We start from the raw sequence: 20,224 nt of genomic DNA, 5'->3' as shown, positions 1-20,224 counted from the left end.
AGGCGTCAAAGGCACTTAAGTCTATTAATGTATGATACAGTGAATGGAAATGTACCTAGTTACTTAAGCGATCTTTTCTCGAATGTCTGTGAGAACAACCCTTATAAGTCTATGCTAAGAAATGCGGAATATAATGTTGTACTGGACCACGTTCCAAAAACAGAATATTATAAGGGGTCTTTCTCATACAGAGGAGGAATGCTGTGGAATTCATTACCAAATGACATAAAAGCGTCTGAATCTAAAGCCATCTTTAAAAGAAAACTGGCTAGTAGGCAGGCAAACTGTTGACTACATTTTACTATATTTTATTATTTGTACATATTTTTAGTCTAGTTGTACAGTATTTACTTCTGTTTCTATACGGCTTTCATGTAAAGAAGTTATGTAACTTATGAAATTACCGTATTCAAATAAAAGTGAATCAATCAATCAATCAATCAATCAATCCTTGCACGCACATCGGGTTGTAATCGTTCGGACAAGCAAACATCCCACTCTTCCATAAGAACTGCATAGTTCTCAAGGATCCGTCGAAAACAACTGGCTCTAACCGTCCACCTTTTAGAGAAAAGTCCAATAATTCCACGATAACTTTTTCCATGTCAACTGGAGCCCTAGAAAATAAATCCCAGCAAAAAAGTGGTAGGGCTATAGCCCTACCAGCCCCTCCCCCTCCGCGGTCCCTGACGACTGGATTTGATTTGCTACCAGTAATGTAGGAGCTGCTCGTAAGGCCTTTTTTTGTCGCAGAAAACAATAATCATGAATAATTAACACGTAATTGTTTATCATTATTTCTCATTGTTTCTCTTTGTAAATTAACCTTTCACTAGGAATCAACAAATGCATTAACTCAAAGTTTAGGACGATGTTGGCTTTTAGCATACTTCATCAGTGCTTCATTGAACGGATTATCAAGGGTTGTCCTCTTCAGTTTTTATACACTATATATGGCTAGAAAAAAATAAACCCCTCGGAGGATTCTTTCATAAACATTAGGGCAGGCGTTCTTTTTCCACCGGAAAACATTGAGAAAACAATCTCTCCGACACGTAGGCTCTAACCGTGTATGTGACATTCTTCAAGAGCTGAGAAAGACGTCACGAACCGACTAATCGCCTCCTATAGGTAAAGAAGGATATAGTTAGTCTGGACTCTGGAATAGCTTACTAGGGATATTTTTTGGCCTAGCCTAGAGTCACTCTAGAATAAATGGGTTTCCTTAATGAACCTGAACAGAGTATTGAATTGGCTTCACAAGGGTTCGGCCAGGATGCAGGTGGCAGAAAAAAACCTTACAGTATCTCCCTAAGGGAAGGGTATAGACCTGAAGTGAGAGAAATTTCTGAAAAGAGGAGCCTCTCCTGAAAATAAATCCTCTATTTTCCTGCTGGCCTCGGTTTAGTTAACCAAGCAGAATGTTCCCTTTATGGCATCTACAGTAATTCGCCTCAGATTAAAAGAAGTCCTCTAGGGAAACGTCCTTTTCACTCCTATGGATCTTAATGAATTCGAGCCCGACCTGTTGTCCCCGCTTCGTGGCGCGAGTGTGTTAAAGAAAAACAAGAAGAAACGAGAACAGACTATTCAGTACTGTCGCCGGCGGGAAAGACAACAGGATTTCTTAAGACTATCATTCCTTCTTGGCTTTGTCTTTGTCCTTCTTACAGCACAAACGACATATGCAGCTGCATGTCAACCTTATCACCATGACAGCCAAGGTTATCATAGCAACAAGGAAAGCTACGACGTCAAGTAGGTAGTACTGATACCAAGGGATGTTAAACACTTGAGCTCTGAGATGCCGGGCTCCACCATGTCTGAGTACATACTCTATCCAATCGCCAGTCTCTTGAAGAGGCGTGCGTTCGCGGTCTTTTATCAGACCAGAAATATGTATCGCTTTGGCTTTGAATCTAAAAAAAAAACCAAAAACAACAATTGATAATTCCGCATCAGTTTTTGGCGAAAAAACATTCGTCACTTTAGAAAAGAGAAGAAAACTGGGCTTAGTAAAACTTTTGCAAAGGATTCTGGGACTGTTAATAGGGACAAGGAAAAAATTGGCCAATAGCTGAACAACACTTCCCAAGGAACGATCTGGGGGCCCTGATCCTCGAAAGATGGTTAAGTTTAACCCAGGATTAAGCCAAATCTTAAACAAGGTTTTCTTGTCTAAGAACATGCAACTTGAGCTAACAAAAGACTGTTGAGCCTTTGCTCAGAGATACAGTAATGATAACACGAAATGTTACTCTAAGCAAAACATAGGAAGGATAAATACAAAAACGGAACAAAACTTTAATCCTGGAATAGCGCTAATCGGCCTTTCAGAAACCGGGCCCTGGATAATACGGACCCTTCTGCGACAGTGTGCCCCTTTAGCGACCTAGGAGGAGCATTTTTGGATGAATTGCATAGCTTATAGGGATCCTAGGAGAGAGCTGTTCAATACAATAAAAAAGAAAACTAATATTTTTCTTGACTCTATGAGTCCAAGCTCTGCTTTTGAAACGTTGATAAGTATGAAGCAAGGAGAGAAAACGCAAAAAATTGTGGCTAAATACGGATGTGATCTCTTCCGCGAAAGAGAAAGACGCGTTAAATATAACCTTGTCTAGTTGTATAAATTCTACAAATGTACCCCTCTGTAATTATTGCACTAACATCTTTGTTATCGTTGTAAACACATGTGTCTGTAGGCGCTCTGTTGATAATAAAGCAGCTATCCTATCCTATCCTATCCTATCCTAGCTCTGTTCTGAGGACACTGAATTTCAGTACACAGAAAAAGAGAAAGAACAAATACCTTGGCTCTTTAATGACAAGCTCAATCTTCTCAAACATTTCTTGTGCAGTAAAGTTTTGATAATCCACCCTCAGACCCAACCCAAGGTGTGTAATTTTCTTTGCGTTAGCCGGTTGATCTGAAAACAAAGGAAAGGCCAAAAAAGGAACCCCATGATACGTAGACTCGTACACACTGTCGTGTCCCGCGTGGGAGACAAATGCTTTGATGTCCTTGTGACCCAGAAGATCAATCTGAGGTAACCACTTCACTATTTTGATGTTTGGACTGAGAGAAGGAGGGACGTAACCTGTGAATGAAAAAGCCAAGATCTGAAACTCCATGGCGTTTTGTGGAGTTGATGCCTTAATTAGATGTAACGAGTTTGGCATAATTAATTACCTTGAAGTTTCCAAACAACTTGCTGTTTGAGCTTTCCAAAAGCTTCAGCTACCAACATTTGATCCAAAGGAAACAATGATGAAACCATTCCCCCCTGAACTTGACACAAATTCCTCTAAATCAGGGGGGAGAGGTTTAGCTTCTTTGACAGTCAGAGGTCCAACCATGACTTGGTCTGCAAATGTGGATGATGTGTAAAAATTATTCTAATGTGCGGATAACTTGTTGTGAGCCGGCAAGGCAGGGAGGGGGGGGGGGGGGGAGGAGTAGGGGGGTTTGACACTTCCATACAAAAAAGGGGATGCTTGTCACCTTGTGTCATGTAGGGATAGAATTGCAGATTTTCATGTAACTTAAGGCGTCCTGGACAGAATGCCAATATTTTCACCCTTAAATTAAAGGTATCACTTAGTGTTGCGCATAAAGAAATACCTAGTGAATGAAAATAACAAATGCTGACTAACCCCCTTATATAAAATGTCATCTTGCTAAAAATGTATATCAAATCACATTCTATGACTACATATACCTGGCAATAAAGGTTGTGGATACTCCACTGCAAAATCTGCAGTCATTATGAGGAGTTGAGTGTCACAAGCAGAATCTCTGAAGTCTATATCAGGTTTGATGTTGTACTTCACCTTAAGAGCATTGAATGGTCTTGTAATTGCGAGATAAACCATGACTCCACCAATATAAGCTCCCAGGCTCACCAATCTTTCAAAAAATGACATTTTATCAGTTAGCCCAACCCAGAGATACGAAGTATATGAGATTGGCCTGGGTGTCCTGTGCAGAAGGTCTCCACTTGGTGGTAACGGCAAAAACTCAACTTTCTGGAGGCCAAGATGTTCGCCAATTAATGGACCACAGAATGCCAAGTTGTCATAGATGATCAAGTCAAAACCTCTCAGTTGGTCAAGAACCTCTGAGCTGTTAAGGGCAGCCTCGCACAGACCAACCAGTGTTTCCATAAATTTAAACATGTATTGAAACTGGTGTCCTTGTAGTAGGTACTTATTCATCAAGTCTTCAATCCAGTTAGGTTTGTATGGAACCATGTAAATCTTATGTGGCACTTCTTCACTTGGTTTAACTTTTTGGGAAGATGAAACGACCAATGTGACCTAACATCGGAATTATAGAAGATTCAACTCAAATGAAGGTAGTACATAACAATATCCTTTTTGAATATTTCACAGTAAATCTGATCTCTTGATGGGCGATGCAAGAAGGCTAACTTTAAACATTTTCGCACCAATCTGAAAGATTTCATAATGTCTATGAGGTAGTCATGTGGCACTTTTTGTTCTGTAGGCCAGAAGCCCCCGGGGGGTTGGTACTCCCTTTTATGGCCTATATGAGGAACTCCACCCAAAAGGGGTACCTTTTCTGCATGAAATGGTATATAGGGATAGGGAAAGGACCTCGAGGCGGAACCTCACCTGTTCAAAATTTTTTCGAGTACCTCCCCCACCCAAGTAGCCTGAAATTCATCCGATTGCCTCGAGTCGTTTTCGACTCGAAGTAATCGGATGAAATTCAGGCTACCACCTGAGGCGAGAAGACACTTTTTACCCTGTCTTTACATTTGTATCATGGTGGCTAGCCTTCTAGCAAGGTCTCCAGGGAGCTCTGGTGGCGGCCCCGGAGAGCCTGTTAGCAGGCTACATGGTGACAAGTTTTTTGACCCGTGGAATATGACCTGTGAAGGCGCCAAACGGCTTTTTCAGCGAACTTGGTCATCTATTTAACCTCGATAAGAATGATCGCGCTTCAGGGTTCTCGGCAAATGTCAAGTACTGTATGATGCTATAAAGATATAACAATTATCAAGGATGGAATATTTATTAAATAAGATCAACGAGTCTTAAGGGTAGCCGTGATCGGTTCTTTTGGGGCAGTAGAAGTATCTGTTAGTATTAAAGGCTATTTGTTTAAAATACCTCGTGGCCTCTAGAAGCCAATTCTTCAAGTACAAGCTTTGTATTAATATACTGTGAGCCTCCAATCATATGAAAGCCAGCAATCCGTGCCGATGAAACAGAGCTGGCTGCCAGCATCAGCAAAAACAACCACGATAATGCCATAAAAGCTTTCCGTGTCTCTGAACATGTGTTGTAGGTTTTCTTTATAGCTGCCAGCGTCACGCAATGCTCCTCTCCCCATTGCGTGACTCGGTTTCGACAATGCTTTTTTGCGTGCCTGTGTGCACGTTGTCATGCTGTAACTGGCGTAATGCCAGACGGTAGGGCAATCAATCTACTTACGATAAAATGCTTACTGGTCAGGAACTCATATGATGAACCAGGAGCCGGTCTATTCAAACGCAGCATCAACTCAAATAGTAGTCAGCATAAAATTTTGCTCTTCCAGCGCGAAACATGCTGTTCACGAGTAATACTACCTTTTGTTTGAAACGACAAAACCAGAGGATTAACGGGAGCCTGGGCCCATGCTTACCCACCATTCATTTCTTGCATGGGAAAAATAAATTAAAAAGCACGCACGTTATCACCCGGGGGGGGGGGGGGCACTTTAGGAATTTCTGGGTGGGGATGTGCCGCTGGGAGCCTGGAACCCTTAACCTTTACCAGAGCTAGTTCAGCTGAATTTTGCTACCCTATACTAGAGTAAACTCCCCAAATCCCCCTATCCTAGAGTAGCTTTGTACCTAGTCTAGATAAAATCTTCAACCAACTGATCAGTTTCCTGAAAAATGATACCCTATTCTAGAGCCAAACGCTCTGATTTATATACCCTATCCTAGAGTAAACTGCTTGAAAACCATACCCTTCACAGCGGCACATACCTACATAGCCCATATATGGCAGTACCCCCCCGGGCGTTATCACCACTCCTAGGGGCGAATTCGCTGCATTCACATTCCCATAATACACCTTGGTTACCCCCCAAAAGTTTTGCACAAGCATTGTTTCCAATTTCTCTTGGGATTTACAATCCTCCCAAGAGAACTTGAAAACAATACTTATGCATTTTTTTTTTTTGCGAGGGGGGGTGGGGGGGGGGGGTGGTAAATAAGGTGTGTTAGGTTAATTGTGAAAGTAGTGAAAGAAGACATTTTTGATTGGGGGGGAGGGGTGGTCCAAACTTTGGTTTAGAAAGGACTGTTGAACTTTTGCGGGGGCAAATTACTTCTGACAGAGAAGACGACATGTTTCTCAATTTGTGAACGCCGGTTGCCGTCAGCGCGGGAAATACTACTTTGCGAGGAGAGGCGAACAGATCATAGGAGGGTACTCAAAAACAATATATTACATTTTTGAATATCCCTGGAATTTAGTTTAGTGGGAAAATACAAGGCACGTTTCATTATAAAAATCAGCTAGTAAGAAAGTGATATATGATCCTGTTAATGTAAAAATTTCGGTCTCAATCAAGCGTCAGGCCTGATAGGTGCGGGGGGGGGGGGGGGGGGGTTCAAGCCCTCCCGGACCCTCCCCCTGGATCCACCACTGAATAAAGACCCTGAATTAAGGGGGTGTTTTAAAAAACAAAGTGGGGCCGCTCCCGAAAATGATAGTATTTCTCCTCAGATTAATTTAGCTCTCTCTATAAAAGTCCTAACCCTTTTTACTTCCATCGATCTTAATGAATTCAAGCCCGACATGTTGTTTCCGCTTCGTAGCACAGGTAATAACCCTTTACTTGCTAGGATTGATCAACGTTTATTTTCTCCTCACAACATCAATATGTAGTCTAGAGAAAACGTTTTGAGAATAGATCGAATGATTATGTTTTGATCTTTTTACAAGTTCTCACAATTTCTTATTTAAAGAAGAAATGTAGGGAGATCGGTTTAGAGAATTTGTATGTAGATATTAGGACTCATAGAAAAAACAAGAGAGAGAAGCAACGTATTCTTTGCTTTCCACCGGTTAAAAAGAGAATAGGATTCTAAGACTTGAATGCAGTAAACAAAACAACTGAAGAACTCAGTTTTCTTTGAGTGACAGTACAACTACCGAACTGGTTTTCGTTTCATGTGTTCATTCCTCCTTCGCTTTGTTGCTGTCCTTCTTGCAGCAAAAACGACATAGGCAGCTACATATCAACCTTATTACCATGACAACAAAGGTCACCATGGCAATAAGAAAAGCTATGACGTCAAGTAGGTAGTACTGATACCAAGGGATGTTAAACACTTGAGCTCTGAGATGCCGGGCTCCACCATGTCTGAGTACATACTCCATCCAATCACAAGTCTCTTGAAGAGGGGAGCGTCGACGATCTTTTAACAGACTGGAGATGCGCATGGCACTTTGCTTGAATCTGGAAAATACAGCCACGCTAATCAACCACGTCTCCAGGGATTTTTAAGGGAAAGACCCTAGGGACGAGGTTACCACACTTGATTTTGACGTACTTTGACACTCCAACAGTTAGCTGCAAAACACCCTTAATTTTGCGTTGGTATTAGGGAGTGTAAGCAGCGAAGTTTCTGAGCGAGGCACGTAAACCCGGAAGTGAGACTTTTTCTCATTTAATACGCCTTGACGCGACCAAATTTGTATTTCTTAGTGTCTTTACTCTTAAAGAGACGATTTGCCCAAGAATTTGGTCAAAATCACCGCGGAATAGTGCAAAAAGTCCGCTTCCGGTGAACGTGCGTCGCTCAAAACGTGGAGACTGGGCGAGACGGCTAGTTTCTAGTCTCACCCGGTTCAAACTACCGCTGGGCATGTGAGCCCCGGCCTAGCGAGCCGCGATTTCGAAAAAAAAATTGAACCGTTTTGCACTTAAAAACGCTTATACAGTAGAAAAAAATGAAACCAGAAATCACCTTGGTTCTCTTACGACCAGCTCGATTGTTTCAACAAGTTGTTGCAGGGTAGTACTTTTATGATTCACTGTCAAACCAAGACCAAAGTGTTCCGCTTTTTTGGCATTCGCAAACTGGTCTGCGAACAATGGAACTGCTACCACAGGAACCCCATGATATGCAGACTCATAAAGGCTGTTGTGTCCTACATGAGTCACAAAAGCTTTGATGTCCTTGTGACCAAGAAGATCATTCTGAGGTAACCAGTCCACTACTTTAATGTTTGGACTGAGAAATGAAGGTACGTAACCTGAAAGAGTTGATGAAGTTTTATCTGATATCAGTATGAAACCCGACAATCTAAGGTTTTTGGTAAACCTGGCTATTTGGGTGATCCAGAAACCTTAATTCACCCCAATGGTCAATTATCGCGAAGACGTAACGACGTTCTAACTTATCGAAGCTTTTCATTGAAACTATGGATGAAACCTTATGGTGTGACCATTTAACTGAAAGCTAGTGAGCAGTACTTTCCCGAGGTACATATTCATATTCAGGTTCATATTCTGAAGCGATGAAACTGAAAACTCTTCGTCAGGACTAGTACTTTCATACGCTTCCATTTAAAATCTGGGATCTTTTACAATCCCTCTTGAGAGCGGACGACTTAACAATGAAGTATTTAATTTCCCTTTATTAGTGACAGTACCTTTGAGTCTCCACACAACTCGTTGTTTAAGTTTCCCAAACACTAAAGCTAACATGTCCACTTCCGCTTCAGACAGAGGAGAAGCTACGTTCGTTCCAAAGGAAGCGATGATAAAACCTTGCCCCCCTGAACTACTAATAAATTCGTCCAAATCACGGGGGATAGCCTTAGCATCATGGACACTCAATGGTCCAACCATAACTTGACCTGTTAGATAAAAGGCAAAAAGATGGCGCTTCAACGTCAGCTTTTTCATTCACCTGCCTTAAAGGCAGCTAAATTATTGTATCCGTCACCTTAGTTGGAAAATCAAAACCAGTATTGAGTGGCGGCACGTGCAAGTTCATGATAACCAAATGCATTAATCTGTGTTACTGTATAATCTGGTTAAAATCATGACCGCTTTTTAGACGTTAAATTTTTTATTACTTGCTATGTCTTTCCTATTACTTTTGTGGCCTTAAATTTGACGGGGGGGGGGGGGGGGGGGGCGTAGCGCCAAATAGAGTTTCCTCATTGCTTATTAATCATAATCATTTTTTGAATACCTGGTAAGAGAGGCAGTGGATACTCCAATGCGAAGTCTGCAGTAATTAGCACTAGTTCTGCGTCACCAGCAGCTTCTTGGAAACTTCTTTCAGGTTTAATGTCGTACTCGATCTTAAGACTATTCATTGTTCTGTCAGTTACAATACTCAAGGCTAGTTTGCCAACAAAGTAGGCTGCCAAATTTAACACCCGTTGTATAAAAGTCATCTTGTCAGTGAAATCCGCTTTGCTAAGCTGTGGAACGTAGGACACAGGCATAGGGGTCATGTGGTAAACGTTGAATATAATATTTGGCGGATAAGGGAAAATTTCCACTCTTGGAATGTCAAGGAATTCTCCGACCAAAGAAGCGCAATTTATAACAGCAAAGTGAATGATCAGGTCGTAATTCTTTAGTTCATCAAGCATGTCTGTACTGTTTAAAGCACCTCCGCACAAGCCGTTTATTATCTTAGGCGTTCTAGTGAACAACTCGAAATTGCGCCCTTCTATTTCGAGTCGTAACCAGTCGTCAAGGAAGTCAGGATTGAATGGTACATGGTAAATTATGTGTCGTATCTTTTCACTGGGTTTGATTTGTTGGGTAGATGGAGAAACCAATGCGACCTAAAGTACAGAAATGCAAAATTAGACAACGCGGAGAAGTAGTGCAAAAAGGCGAGAGAGCTTACGATACAGGCACAGCGACCCAATTACAAGTTTTTAACTATTACATCAATTCACTCGGTTATTCAAAAGTGGGGGAATGATAAAGTTGGAGTTGAATTCAGAGGGGATCTTCTCCGTCACAGCCGTTTTTGCTGCGTCACACAACCCTCCTCGACGAGACAAAAGTTGGCTGCGAGGGAGACTCGAGGGAATGCGGGGCGGAAACTGAAAAAAATGTCCTCTGACAGGACATGCGCTCACTGATCCTTACTGGCATTGAATAGTCTGTACCCCAGTAACCATTGTCCATTAAAAACGACGTGACATGTTTGCATGCAAAACAAAACCATTCATCACGGCAGTCACGATTTGTAGCGTTCTGCACGCGCACTTTTTTAAACACGTGGCCTGAGGAACGGGGTGCGCGCAATGGAAAAGCAACGATATTACTTCCAAACGTCTGGTATGTAGGCTACAGTGTTAGATCTGCGTAGCTGGCGGGATTAGTGGGACCCCGGGCAAAGGAATCCCGCCAGCTCCGCCGGCTAGCAACTTTTAAGATTGGTTCGGTGGCCACGGGGATAGTCTTCTTTTTCAGATATGGTTCAGATAATAATACCGTAAAATTCCGAAAATAAGCCCCTCCAAATATAAGCCCCCCAAACTCTTAACGCAAAAAATCCCTCTGTTACATCGCCCCTCCGAATATAAGCCCCCTGATGGTCTTGTACTTGGAAATTGCCCTCAAATACAAATTAAAACAAAGCAAAAACGGTAAATTCCCTTCCAACTATAAGCTAGCCCAATCGATTGTGCAACGTAATTTTCCCCCCGTACATAAGCCCCTCCGAATATAAAAATAAGCCCCTCAAAAAGAGCCTTTGAAAAATATAAGCCCGGTGCTTATTTCCGGAATTTTACGGTATTGCAACTGGCAAGAAACTAGCCAAGATTAAGCACGCACATGTCATAACAGAATTACCATATTAAGATGAAATTTTTAAAATGGCAGTTGTTTTAATTTATGCAAATTTGTGACTTTTAAATTGAATGTTTACATAACAAAAGCGATAGTCTCGGTTATTATATAAAAGTTTTGAGGTTAAAAAAAAAAGAAAGGAAAAAAAGTCGGAGGTAAAGGCCAATAGCAAGTATCGAACTCGGTACCTTTACTCCGAAGGATACGCATTAACGCCGTGGGCTATGAGGACAATAGAAATGCCCTTCCAGACAGACGAACCGGACTTTGACAATGCATACTGGCCTTCAGCCAGTGACACAAAAGTGCGTGCACCAAATCACAAATCGCGTGAAGTGAAATGTAAACAAGACTATATCATTGGCTCGTTGCTTTCTGTATGTTTTTAGCAAGTTAAACATATTTGGCATATCAACTGCTATCATTACTAAAAACTAAAAGCTTTTATTCAGATATCCAAGGCCGAGATCCAGGGCCAAGCTTACTGGGATATACCGGAACCATGCAAAACTATATAACATTGGTAAAGGTATATAGCCGATTTTTCTTTTTTACCCTACCTCGTGGCCGCGTGAGTACAGTTCCTCCAGGATCTGACGCATGTTCATGTACTGTGAGCCTCCAACAACATGAAAACCAGCGATTCGGGAAGTTAAAACGGGGCTGACGAACAAGGTTAGCATGTAGAGCAACATTAACATGAAAGCCATATTGATTATGTTGACGATGTCACGATTCGCCATGCTCATATTTATTGGGTTTCGTACCCAGTCTTGTTCAAAACAGCAGCGTGTTGTGAGACCACTAGGGCAAGTCATTTAAGCTAGCGGTGTCACAGTGATATTAGCATCCTCATTCCCAAAACCCTAGTGATACGGGCATCCCCTGTAACCCTAACCCAAATCGCTAAGGTAATATGAGGAGGGGATGCCTATATCCCTAGTGTTTTGGGAATGGGGATGCCCACGGCCATATCACTGTAACAGCAGCGGAGAGGTTGGGGGGAGAGTGTCTACCGGGTAGGACCCCGGGGGGTGCTCGACAAAGTTTTATAAGGGGAGGCTCCGTCCTGAGGTCCAAACCCGAACCCTTTTATAGACTATTTTAGGTACCCCTTTCGTCACTTGTCTTTAAAATATGACAATAAGAAAAGGAAAGGAGCCCACTCTGAGCCCAATGTGGGGCTAAGCGCGCCGTTTATCCGACTCGGCACCCAGCTCGTTCCCAGACCCTGCAATCCTTTTGATCAGCACCAAAGATCAGGACAATGATAACAAAGACTCTGGGGACGAGACTGACTAGGTACTTCTGACTCGTCCCCAGCCTTCTTCGCGTAACGCGCCAGGCCGTGCAACACTATGGAGAGGTTGTGGAAGACGACTGGGGAACAGTCAGTAGGTACTCTGCTCAAGGCAAATACGTTCAATACTTAAAGAGCTAGGTCAGTTCCACATATAAATGTTGTCTTTGTACTTTGAGGCGCAAAGTATTCAAAGTCCATTTTCTAAGTTTTCAACTGCACTATACACAAAACAAAAGCCGCATTTTAAGGTTCGGCTGAGCTTTTGTTTCTTGTTGTTGGTGGTTTTACTCTTGTTTAATCCTTCTTGGCTTTGTCGCTGCTCCTTTTACAGCACAAACGACATAGGCATGTACAGCTCAACCTGATCACCACGACAACCAAGGTCACCATAGCAACAAGGAAAGCTATGACATCAAGTAGGAAGTACTGATACCAAGGGATGTTAAACACTTGAGCTCTGAGATGCCGAGCTCCACCATGTCTGATCACATACTCTATCCAATCACAGGTCTCTTGAAGAGGGGAGCGTGGACGGTCTTTTAACAGACTGGAGATACGCATGGCACTCTGCTTGAATCTGGAAAATACAGCCACGCTATAATTCGCCCCATGAAAAGGAATCTGGATTCCCGATTGATTCCGGGAAATTTTGGCTATGGAATCCGGATCCTGGACTTTGGAATCCGGAATACAGTTCAAGGAATCCGGAATCCCACTAAGGATTGTAATCCGGAATCCAAGTTCCACTGACAAAGACTGGAATCCAGAATCCAAGACTGTCTTAGATTCCCTTTTGTGGGGCAGCTATAATGTCATGGAACGGTGGCAAAACTGGCCTCGTTTGCCGAAATTAGTTTAGGCAATCATTCACACCTCTCATTTTCAGCAAATTTCCCGATCATAATTGTTGAAAACCTTGTGCATTTCTTCCCCAGCATTCAAACTTCATTCCGAAAGGTTAATGCCCATGTAAGCCTTATGAAGTGCAATAAGTGCAATAAGTGTTCTCGGGCAAGAAGTCAGAGTATGTATGTACTTATGTTGTGTTTCCGAAAATGTTTCAGCCAATTATGACCGTGATTGCAGAGTCATATTGCCTAAGAAAGAAATATTCCTTGATATTTACGTATAGACACTGGCTGTAAAGTAGCCTTAATTTTGAGTTGGTCACAAAACCAAAAGTTCTACAGGCGTGGCTTTGAAGGCGGAGATGGAGACTAGGAGAGAAACGCGTGGTTAGTTTCTAACCTCTCTCGCTTTAAACTGCCGTTGGGGATGTTGGCCTCTAGCAAGCAGCGATTTCGAAAAAAAAAATCGACTTAAAAACACTTATACATATACACACTGATAACAGTGGAAGAAACTGAAACCAGATATCACCTTGGTTCTCTCACGACCAGCTCGATTGTTTCAACAAGTTGTTGGACAGTAGTACTTCTGTGATTAACTGTCAAACCAAGACCAAAGTGTTGCGCTTTTTTGGCATTCGCAAACTGATCTGCGAATAATGGAACAGCTACCACAGGAACTCCATGATATGCAGACTCATAAAGACTGTTGTGTCCTACATGAGTCACAAACGCTTTGATGTCCTTGTGACCCAGAAGATCATTCTGAGGTAACCAGTCCACTACTTTAATGTTTGAACCCAGAAATGAAGGTATGTAACCTGAAAGAAATGTTTTATCTGATATTAATATGAAACACGAACTATACCCAGCCCCATAAGGTCTTAAGTCAAATTGGCTAATTAAGTGACCCAGAAGCCCCAATTCACTCCCATGGCTAATTAACAAGAGATATGTTGAACGTTTCGAAACTTTTGAGTCTGTGAATATGGTGTAACAATTCAAATGAAAGCTACTGAACAGTACTTTCCGGTGGTGCTGTTTATTATGCTGTACAAGGTGGTTCTAACTTTTGAGTCTGTGGATGAAATCCTATGATGTGACCATTCAAATGAAAGCTACTGAGCAGTACTTTCCTGTGGTGCTGTTTATTATGCTGTACAAGGTGGTGCTAACTTTTGAGTCTGTGGATGAAATCCTATGATGTGACCATTCAAATGAAAGCTACTGAGCAGTACTTTCCTGTGGTACTGTTTATTATGCTGTACAAGGTGGTTCTAAACTTTGAGTCTGAGGAAAAAATCGTATGTAATCAGCAGTACTTGCGCATGGTTACATATGAAATCTGGGATCTTTTAACAACCATTCATGGGACTGGATGTTTTAACGACGACGTTTGTCCTTAAGTGACAGTACCTTTGAGTCTCCACACAACTCGTTGTTTAAGTTTTCCAAACGCTAAAGCTAACATGTCCACTTCCGCTTGAGGGAGAAGAGAAGCTACGTTCGATCCAAAGGAAACTATGATAAAACCATTCCCCCCTGAACTACTAATAAATTCTTCAAAATCAGGGGGGATGAGATTAGGATCTTTGACACTCAAGGGCCCAACCATAACTTGACCTGCAGATAAACATAAAATAAGAAAAAAGTAGGTTAACGAATTTGACGAAGAGCCAGTGTTTCAAAGGTCACTAAAAATGCGGTGACGGTAAGGTTCTGGCGATCACCAAATGAATCGACCTGTTTTGTATACATTCCAGCTAAAATCTTTAAAACTTTTAATTTGCTTCGTTTCCATTACTTTAATGGTCTTATTTTAAGTTATATAACAGTTTGCCAGCTTAGAAAAGCGTCTGCAAGAACTGCGGAAGGTTTTCTAAGTAATTTTGTTTATTACTTAAGTTTTAATGACTTCTTGTGATCATAAAGCCTTTTCACTCTCGTGACCGGCTGCTATGCAATTGTATTGAAACAAAAGAAAGCTTTTACATAAAAAAAAAGCCTCAATTCCCACAGGATTAATTGTTTTGGGACATGACGAATGCGACGTCATGTGAAAACGTTTTTTAGCCATCTGACTGGGTCAGTTTTGTGTCGAATTGCATTATGGGGCTGTTTTAGTGGATGAGTTTTGACCCAGTTTTCTACGCAAGTGAAAGAAGTGACAGCGTCCCCTACAGAGTCCCATAGTGCAATTCTACACATGACCGACCCAGTCTCTGCGCATACTCAAGCGCAAAATCGACCTCGTCCCCTGGCATTCTCGTCCCCAGAGCCCGTCGTTTCTTGGTCACGTGGTCTTCGTTACAAATTAAGCCGAGTGGCTCTGGGAACGAGAATGGTCCCCTGGGTTCTTGAAGGAGAACCTTGGGAAAGAGGTTGCCTCGGAATGGCCAAAACAAAAAGTAAAAAGGGTGACGATTATCTTTAGACGTCTTCGTAATCACTATAGGGAGCTTAAGAAACTACGAGGACAGTGAAAATGTCGCTAAAAAACTGCATTTGCTCCTTTTAAACTTTATCGCCTCTATTTCGACCCACGCAATATGTCATGTACAGGCAACTTTTCCTGGAAATCAGTTCTTAAGGAGCTGGACATGCAGAGCTGTTGTTTTGCTCATAAAGGTGATGTTTACACGGGACGATACACAACGCAATAGCGCAACACAGCGTTGCAATACAATACCGCAACAATGTTTCAACGCGCTAAAAATCGTCCTTGCGAATAGTCGTCGTGATTGCTTAAGCTCCCAAAATACTACTTGAATACCTGGCAACAAAGGAAGTGGATATTCCAGTGCGAAGTCTGCCGTAATTATGACCATTTCTGCATCACCAACAGCTTCTTGGAAACTTCTTTCAGGTTTGATATTGAACTTGATCTTAAGATTATTCATTGACCTGTCAAGTACGAGACTCAAGACTAGTCTACTGCCAAGGTAGGCTACCAAATTTATCACCCGTTCCCCAAAAGTCATCTTATCAGTGAGATCTGGTTTGATAAGCCGTGGAACGTAGGACACAGGCATGGGGGTCATATGATAAGCGTTTAATAAAATATTTGGCGGATAAGGAAAGATTTCCACCCTTGGAATGTCAAGGAATTCTCCAACCAAAGGAGCGCAATATATACCACCATAGTAAATAATCAGGTCGTAATTCTTTAGTTCATCAAGCATGTCTGTACTGTTTAAAGCGCCTCCACACAAGCCGTTTAGTATCCCAGACTTTTTCATGAACAACTCGAATGTGCGCCCTTCTATTTCAAGTCGAATGAAATCGTCAAGAAAGTCAGGTTTAAATGGCACTTGGTACGTCCGGTGCTGTATCTTTTCACTGGGTTTGATTTGCTGACTAGATGGAGTAAACAATGCGACCTAAAGGACAGAAATGTATCATGAGAACCTACCCCTCCCCTAAGCTAACATTAACACTTATTTCTCACTTAGGGCAAAATGATGGCTTAGGGGAGGGGTAGGTGGGTAGTTTCCCAGAAACCTAAATTCAATTAGACAACGCGGAGAAGTAATGCAAATAGGTGATAGAAGAGACCTTGCGTTTCAGTTTCTGGGAAACTGCCCACCTACCCCTCCCCTAAGCTAACATTAACACTTATTTCTCACTTAGGGCAAAATGATGGCTTAGGGGAGGGGTAGGTGGGTAGTTTCCCAGAAACCTAAATTCAATTAGACAACGCGGAGAAGTAATGCAAATAAGTGATAGAAGAGACCTTGCGTTTCAGTTTCTGGGAAACTGCCCACCTACCCCTCCCCTAAGCTAACATTAACACTTATTTCTCACTTAGGGCAAAATGATGGCTTAGGGGAGGGGTAGGTGGGTAGTTTCCCAGAAACTTAAATTGATCCAATTAGACAACGCAGAGAAGTAATGCAAATAGGGGATAGAAGAGACCTTGCGTTTCAGTTTCTGGGAAACTGCCCACCTACCCCTCCCCTAAGCTAACATTAACACTTATTTCTCACTTAGGGCAAAATGATGGCTTAGGGGAGGGGTAGGTGGGTAGTTTCCCAGAAACCTAAATTCAATTAGACAACGCGGAGAAGTAATGCAAATAAGTGATAGAAGAGACCTTGCGTTTCAGTCTCTGGGAAACTGACCACCTACCCCTCCCCTAAGCTAACATTAACACTTATTTCTCACTTAGGGCAAAGTGATGGCTTAGGGGAGGGGTGGGTGGGTAGTTTCCCGGAAACCAAACTTGAGCCAATTAGACAACGCGGAGAAGTAATGCAAATAGGGGATAGTAGAGACCTTGCGTTTCAGCAAAGTCCTCTCCAATGGAAACGTCACTGAGAAAAATGATCGACGTTCTCGCTCTCCTTTTAAACTTTTTTCACGATTATTCAAGTTCACCCAGTCTCAAAAGTTGGGAAATTAAGTTAGAGCTGAAGTTAGAGGAGATCCGAAGCAGGAACTAAAAGGCTTTTTCACGTGGTAGTTGTGCAGTGGACGGCAAAGAAATTTTCGATCCACTTCCGGTTTATGCTCGATTACCAGGTGCTCCTCCAGGACCGGCGAGGGAGGTTAGGGGAATAGAAGCGACTTCCGGTTGCACGTGCAGCACCTCACAAATCGCGTGATGTCTTCCATGAAAATGTTGGTAAGACTGCATCATCGGCTCGTTGCCTTCTGCGTGTGTCTACAAACTGTTTTGAATGGTTAAACATGCCTGTCATATCAAGTCAGTGCTAGTCTAACAAGCACACTAATATTCAGATACCCAGAGCCAAACAAAATTATATAAAATTGATAAAAGTAGAAAACGAATTATTTTTATTTCTACCTCGTGGCCGCGTGAGGACAGTTCTTCCAGCATCCGTCGCATGTTCATGTACTGTGAACCTCCAAAAACATGAAAACCAGCGATTCGGGCAGTTAAAACGGGGCTGACGAACAGCGATAGTGTATACAGCAACATTAACATACAAGCCATATTGATTATGATCAAAGATGTCACGCTTCATCACGCTTATATTTAAAAGACTTTCTCCTCCCCAGTCTTATTCAATTCCAATACAGCAGCGTCTTATGAGAGCTCTGGGGCGAGTCAGCGGCGCTGAAAGAAGAAGGGAAAAGCCCTAGGAACTAGAGTTGGGATCAGCTGCGCCCGCCTTTTTTTCTTAGTTGTTTTATATACACTATAGTCCATGCGGTGGATCAAAGCTAATAGCCTACGTTCGATATGATAAAATTCTTACATGACTCCGAGGTTTTCTCGTCATTTTTTCCATAATTGGTTTGGTTTTCTTTGTATTCAAGTCTCTCTTGGAATTTCGAGACAATAGAGTCGTGAAAAATTTGCAATTTCGTCCCTTAGGACTCTGAAACATATTAAAATTTTAATATACCATAAAATTCCGAAAATAAAGCCCGGGGCTTCTATTTTTCAAAGGCCCTTTTTCAGGGGCTTATTTTTGGAGGGGCTTGTATTCGGAGGGGCTTATCTATGGAGGGAAGTTTGCGTTTCAAAATCGATTGGGCAATCCTGTTAGAAGAAAATTTCAACGTTTTTGCTTTGTTTTACTTTGTATTTGAGGGCAATTTCCAAGTACCAACCCCTGAGGAGGCTTATATTTGGAGGGCGATTTAACGGAGGGTTTTTTGCATTACGAGTTTGGAGGGCTTATATTTGGAGGCGCTTATACATGGAGGGGCTTATTTTCGGAATTTTACGGTATCGAACGTGGGCCATCGAAGACCACGTCCGCGGGGTTTGGCTGCCGGAGCCGGGGTGAGATAGGCTTTGGTAGATTGTGCTCGTAAAAAAAGCATATTATGCTTTTAGCAGTGCTCATATTTTTTAGAAATTATGCCAAAATTATGCTACTTTCTGAAAATTATGCTCTCTGTCATCGAAATTATGCTACTTAGATTTTACACTGATTTTAAGGAAAATAAAGATCATCAGTAGCTTAACTCTATCAATTTTGACTTTAATGAACATTCATATAGTCCACCTTCCAGTCTTACAGTCTTTAGCAACGCAAATACGCATGTGCACACATGATCTCACTTTTTTACTTCTCACTTTTAACTTCTCTTTGCCTGCGGCATGTTTTTTGGAAGCCAAGTGGTTTGTGAGAATGCTCTTTTTAGAGCTCAATATCTCCTTACACCCATTGCGAAGCAGTTTTCCACCTCGACGACACAAATTTTCCCCTGGGAATTCTTCGATTCGATCACGAAGACTCATGTTCTTTGGATCTGAGTTACCTCTTTCCTTGTACTTTCCGGTATTACTTTTAGGAACACGTCCTCTAGAGATTAAGGCCCTGTTTACATGGAGGGAGGGTAACCCTGCTGGAAGGGTTACCCTCCTCTATTGTTTTTCCCGGTTTCGTTTACATGCGAGGTAGGGTTACCCCAGGGGGAGGGTAACCCTACCTGCTTGCTAGGGTTACCCTTCTAGGAGGGTCATGTTTTTGTTTATTTAAGCCATGTAAACACTCGAGGTAGGGTTACCCTCCTAGGAGGGTCAAGTTTAGGGTGATCAGATTACTGTCATATTCCCGCCAACTACAAACATGTCTTCGCGTGGTTATGAACCTGGGGAACTATCTCGTCGAACAATGCTGGCAAGAGTGACTAATCCACGCCGGAATGATACAGAATGCCAAAACACCTCGTTTGTCCGCCATTTTGGTGTTTACATGCTAAGCGACCGCGCGATGGCTTCAGGTTTCAGCGGTTTTGTTTGCACTGAGATAGCCCCGGGGATAACCCTACACATGTAAACGGGGGCTATCTATTGACCCTCCTAGAAGGGTAACCCTTCTAGGAGGGTTACCCTCTCTCCATGTAAACAGGGCCTAAAGCTCTCGGTAGGGCACTGGAAGTGGTGGAAGTGGATGTACTCGAGGACGATGCTATCTCTGATCTGAGGCCTGAGAGGCCGAGCCGCCGAGCCATAAGCGTGGTGGCCTGAGTCTCGGTCTTACGCACAGGGTAACCTCTGCCGCCTGCCGGACCATATTTGACCATGGGCCTTAGCACAGACCTCAATATTTTCCAAAAATAATACAGAAATAAAATACAAACTGAATTATTCTAGAGCTATGATGGGTTTTTTTGTTTTCAACGCACAAAAGCTCTGATTATGCTAGCAGTGCTAAACTGAAATAAAAGCTTAAAATAATGCTCGTTTTGCTGAATTATGCTTAAAATTATGCTAGCACAATCCGGCTACCA

The 20,224-nt window shown here is 42.3% G+C and overlaps 3 protein-coding genes and 1 pseudogene across 3 annotated transcripts in view; all 4 read right to left on the bottom strand.

Moving 5' to 3' along the window:
* Nucleotides 1-1,432: 1,432 nt before the first annotated feature.
* LOC140924480 (UDP-glucuronosyltransferase 2C1-like) lies at nucleotides 1,433-5,663 on the bottom strand (annotated as a pseudogene).
* Nucleotides 5,664-6,769: 1,106 nt separating this feature from the next.
* On the bottom strand, nucleotides 6,770-12,286 carry LOC140924477 (UDP-glucuronosyltransferase 2C1-like). The gene is made up of 5 exons (XM_073374501.1): nucleotides 11,422-12,286; nucleotides 9,234-9,840; nucleotides 8,686-8,892; nucleotides 7,998-8,286; nucleotides 6,770-7,486 (listed from the first exon to the last, which is right to left on the bottom strand). The coding sequence occupies exons 1-5, from the start codon at nucleotides 11,677-11,679 to the stop codon at nucleotides 7,204-7,206; spliced, it is 1,644 nt and encodes a 547-aa protein (XP_073230602.1). The 5' UTR covers nucleotides 11,680-12,286; the 3' UTR covers nucleotides 6,770-7,203.
* A 117-nt stretch (nucleotides 12,287-12,403) lies between these two features.
* Nucleotides 12,404-18,053, bottom strand: LOC140924479 (UDP-glucuronosyltransferase 1A5-like). The gene is made up of 5 exons (XM_073374503.1): nucleotides 17,820-18,053; nucleotides 15,786-16,392; nucleotides 14,429-14,635; nucleotides 13,545-13,833; nucleotides 12,404-12,741 (listed from the first exon to the last, which is right to left on the bottom strand). The coding sequence occupies exons 1-5, from the start codon at nucleotides 17,967-17,969 to the stop codon at nucleotides 12,459-12,461; spliced, it is 1,536 nt and encodes a 511-aa protein (XP_073230604.1). The 5' UTR covers nucleotides 17,970-18,053; the 3' UTR covers nucleotides 12,404-12,458.
* Nucleotides 18,054-18,080: 27 nt separating this feature from the next.
* LOC140924473 (uncharacterized) overlaps nucleotides 18,081-20,224 on the bottom strand; it is a 24,710-nt gene continuing 22,566 nt past the window's right edge. Inside the window, exon 8 of the mRNA XM_073374498.1 lies at nucleotides 18,081-18,092. The gene's annotated coding sequence lies outside the window, so the exon portion shown is untranslated. The remainder of the gene's footprint in view (nucleotides 18,093-20,224) is intronic.

This window comes from Porites lutea, chromosome 14 (assembly GCF_958299795.1).
Source record: "Porites lutea chromosome 14, jaPorLute2.1, whole genome shotgun sequence".
Lineage (NCBI taxonomy): Eukaryota > Metazoa > Cnidaria > Anthozoa > Scleractinia > Poritidae > Porites > Porites lutea.
The sequence above is the reverse complement of the archived record's forward strand: the minus strand, read 5'-3'. Positions and strand labels throughout refer to the sequence as shown.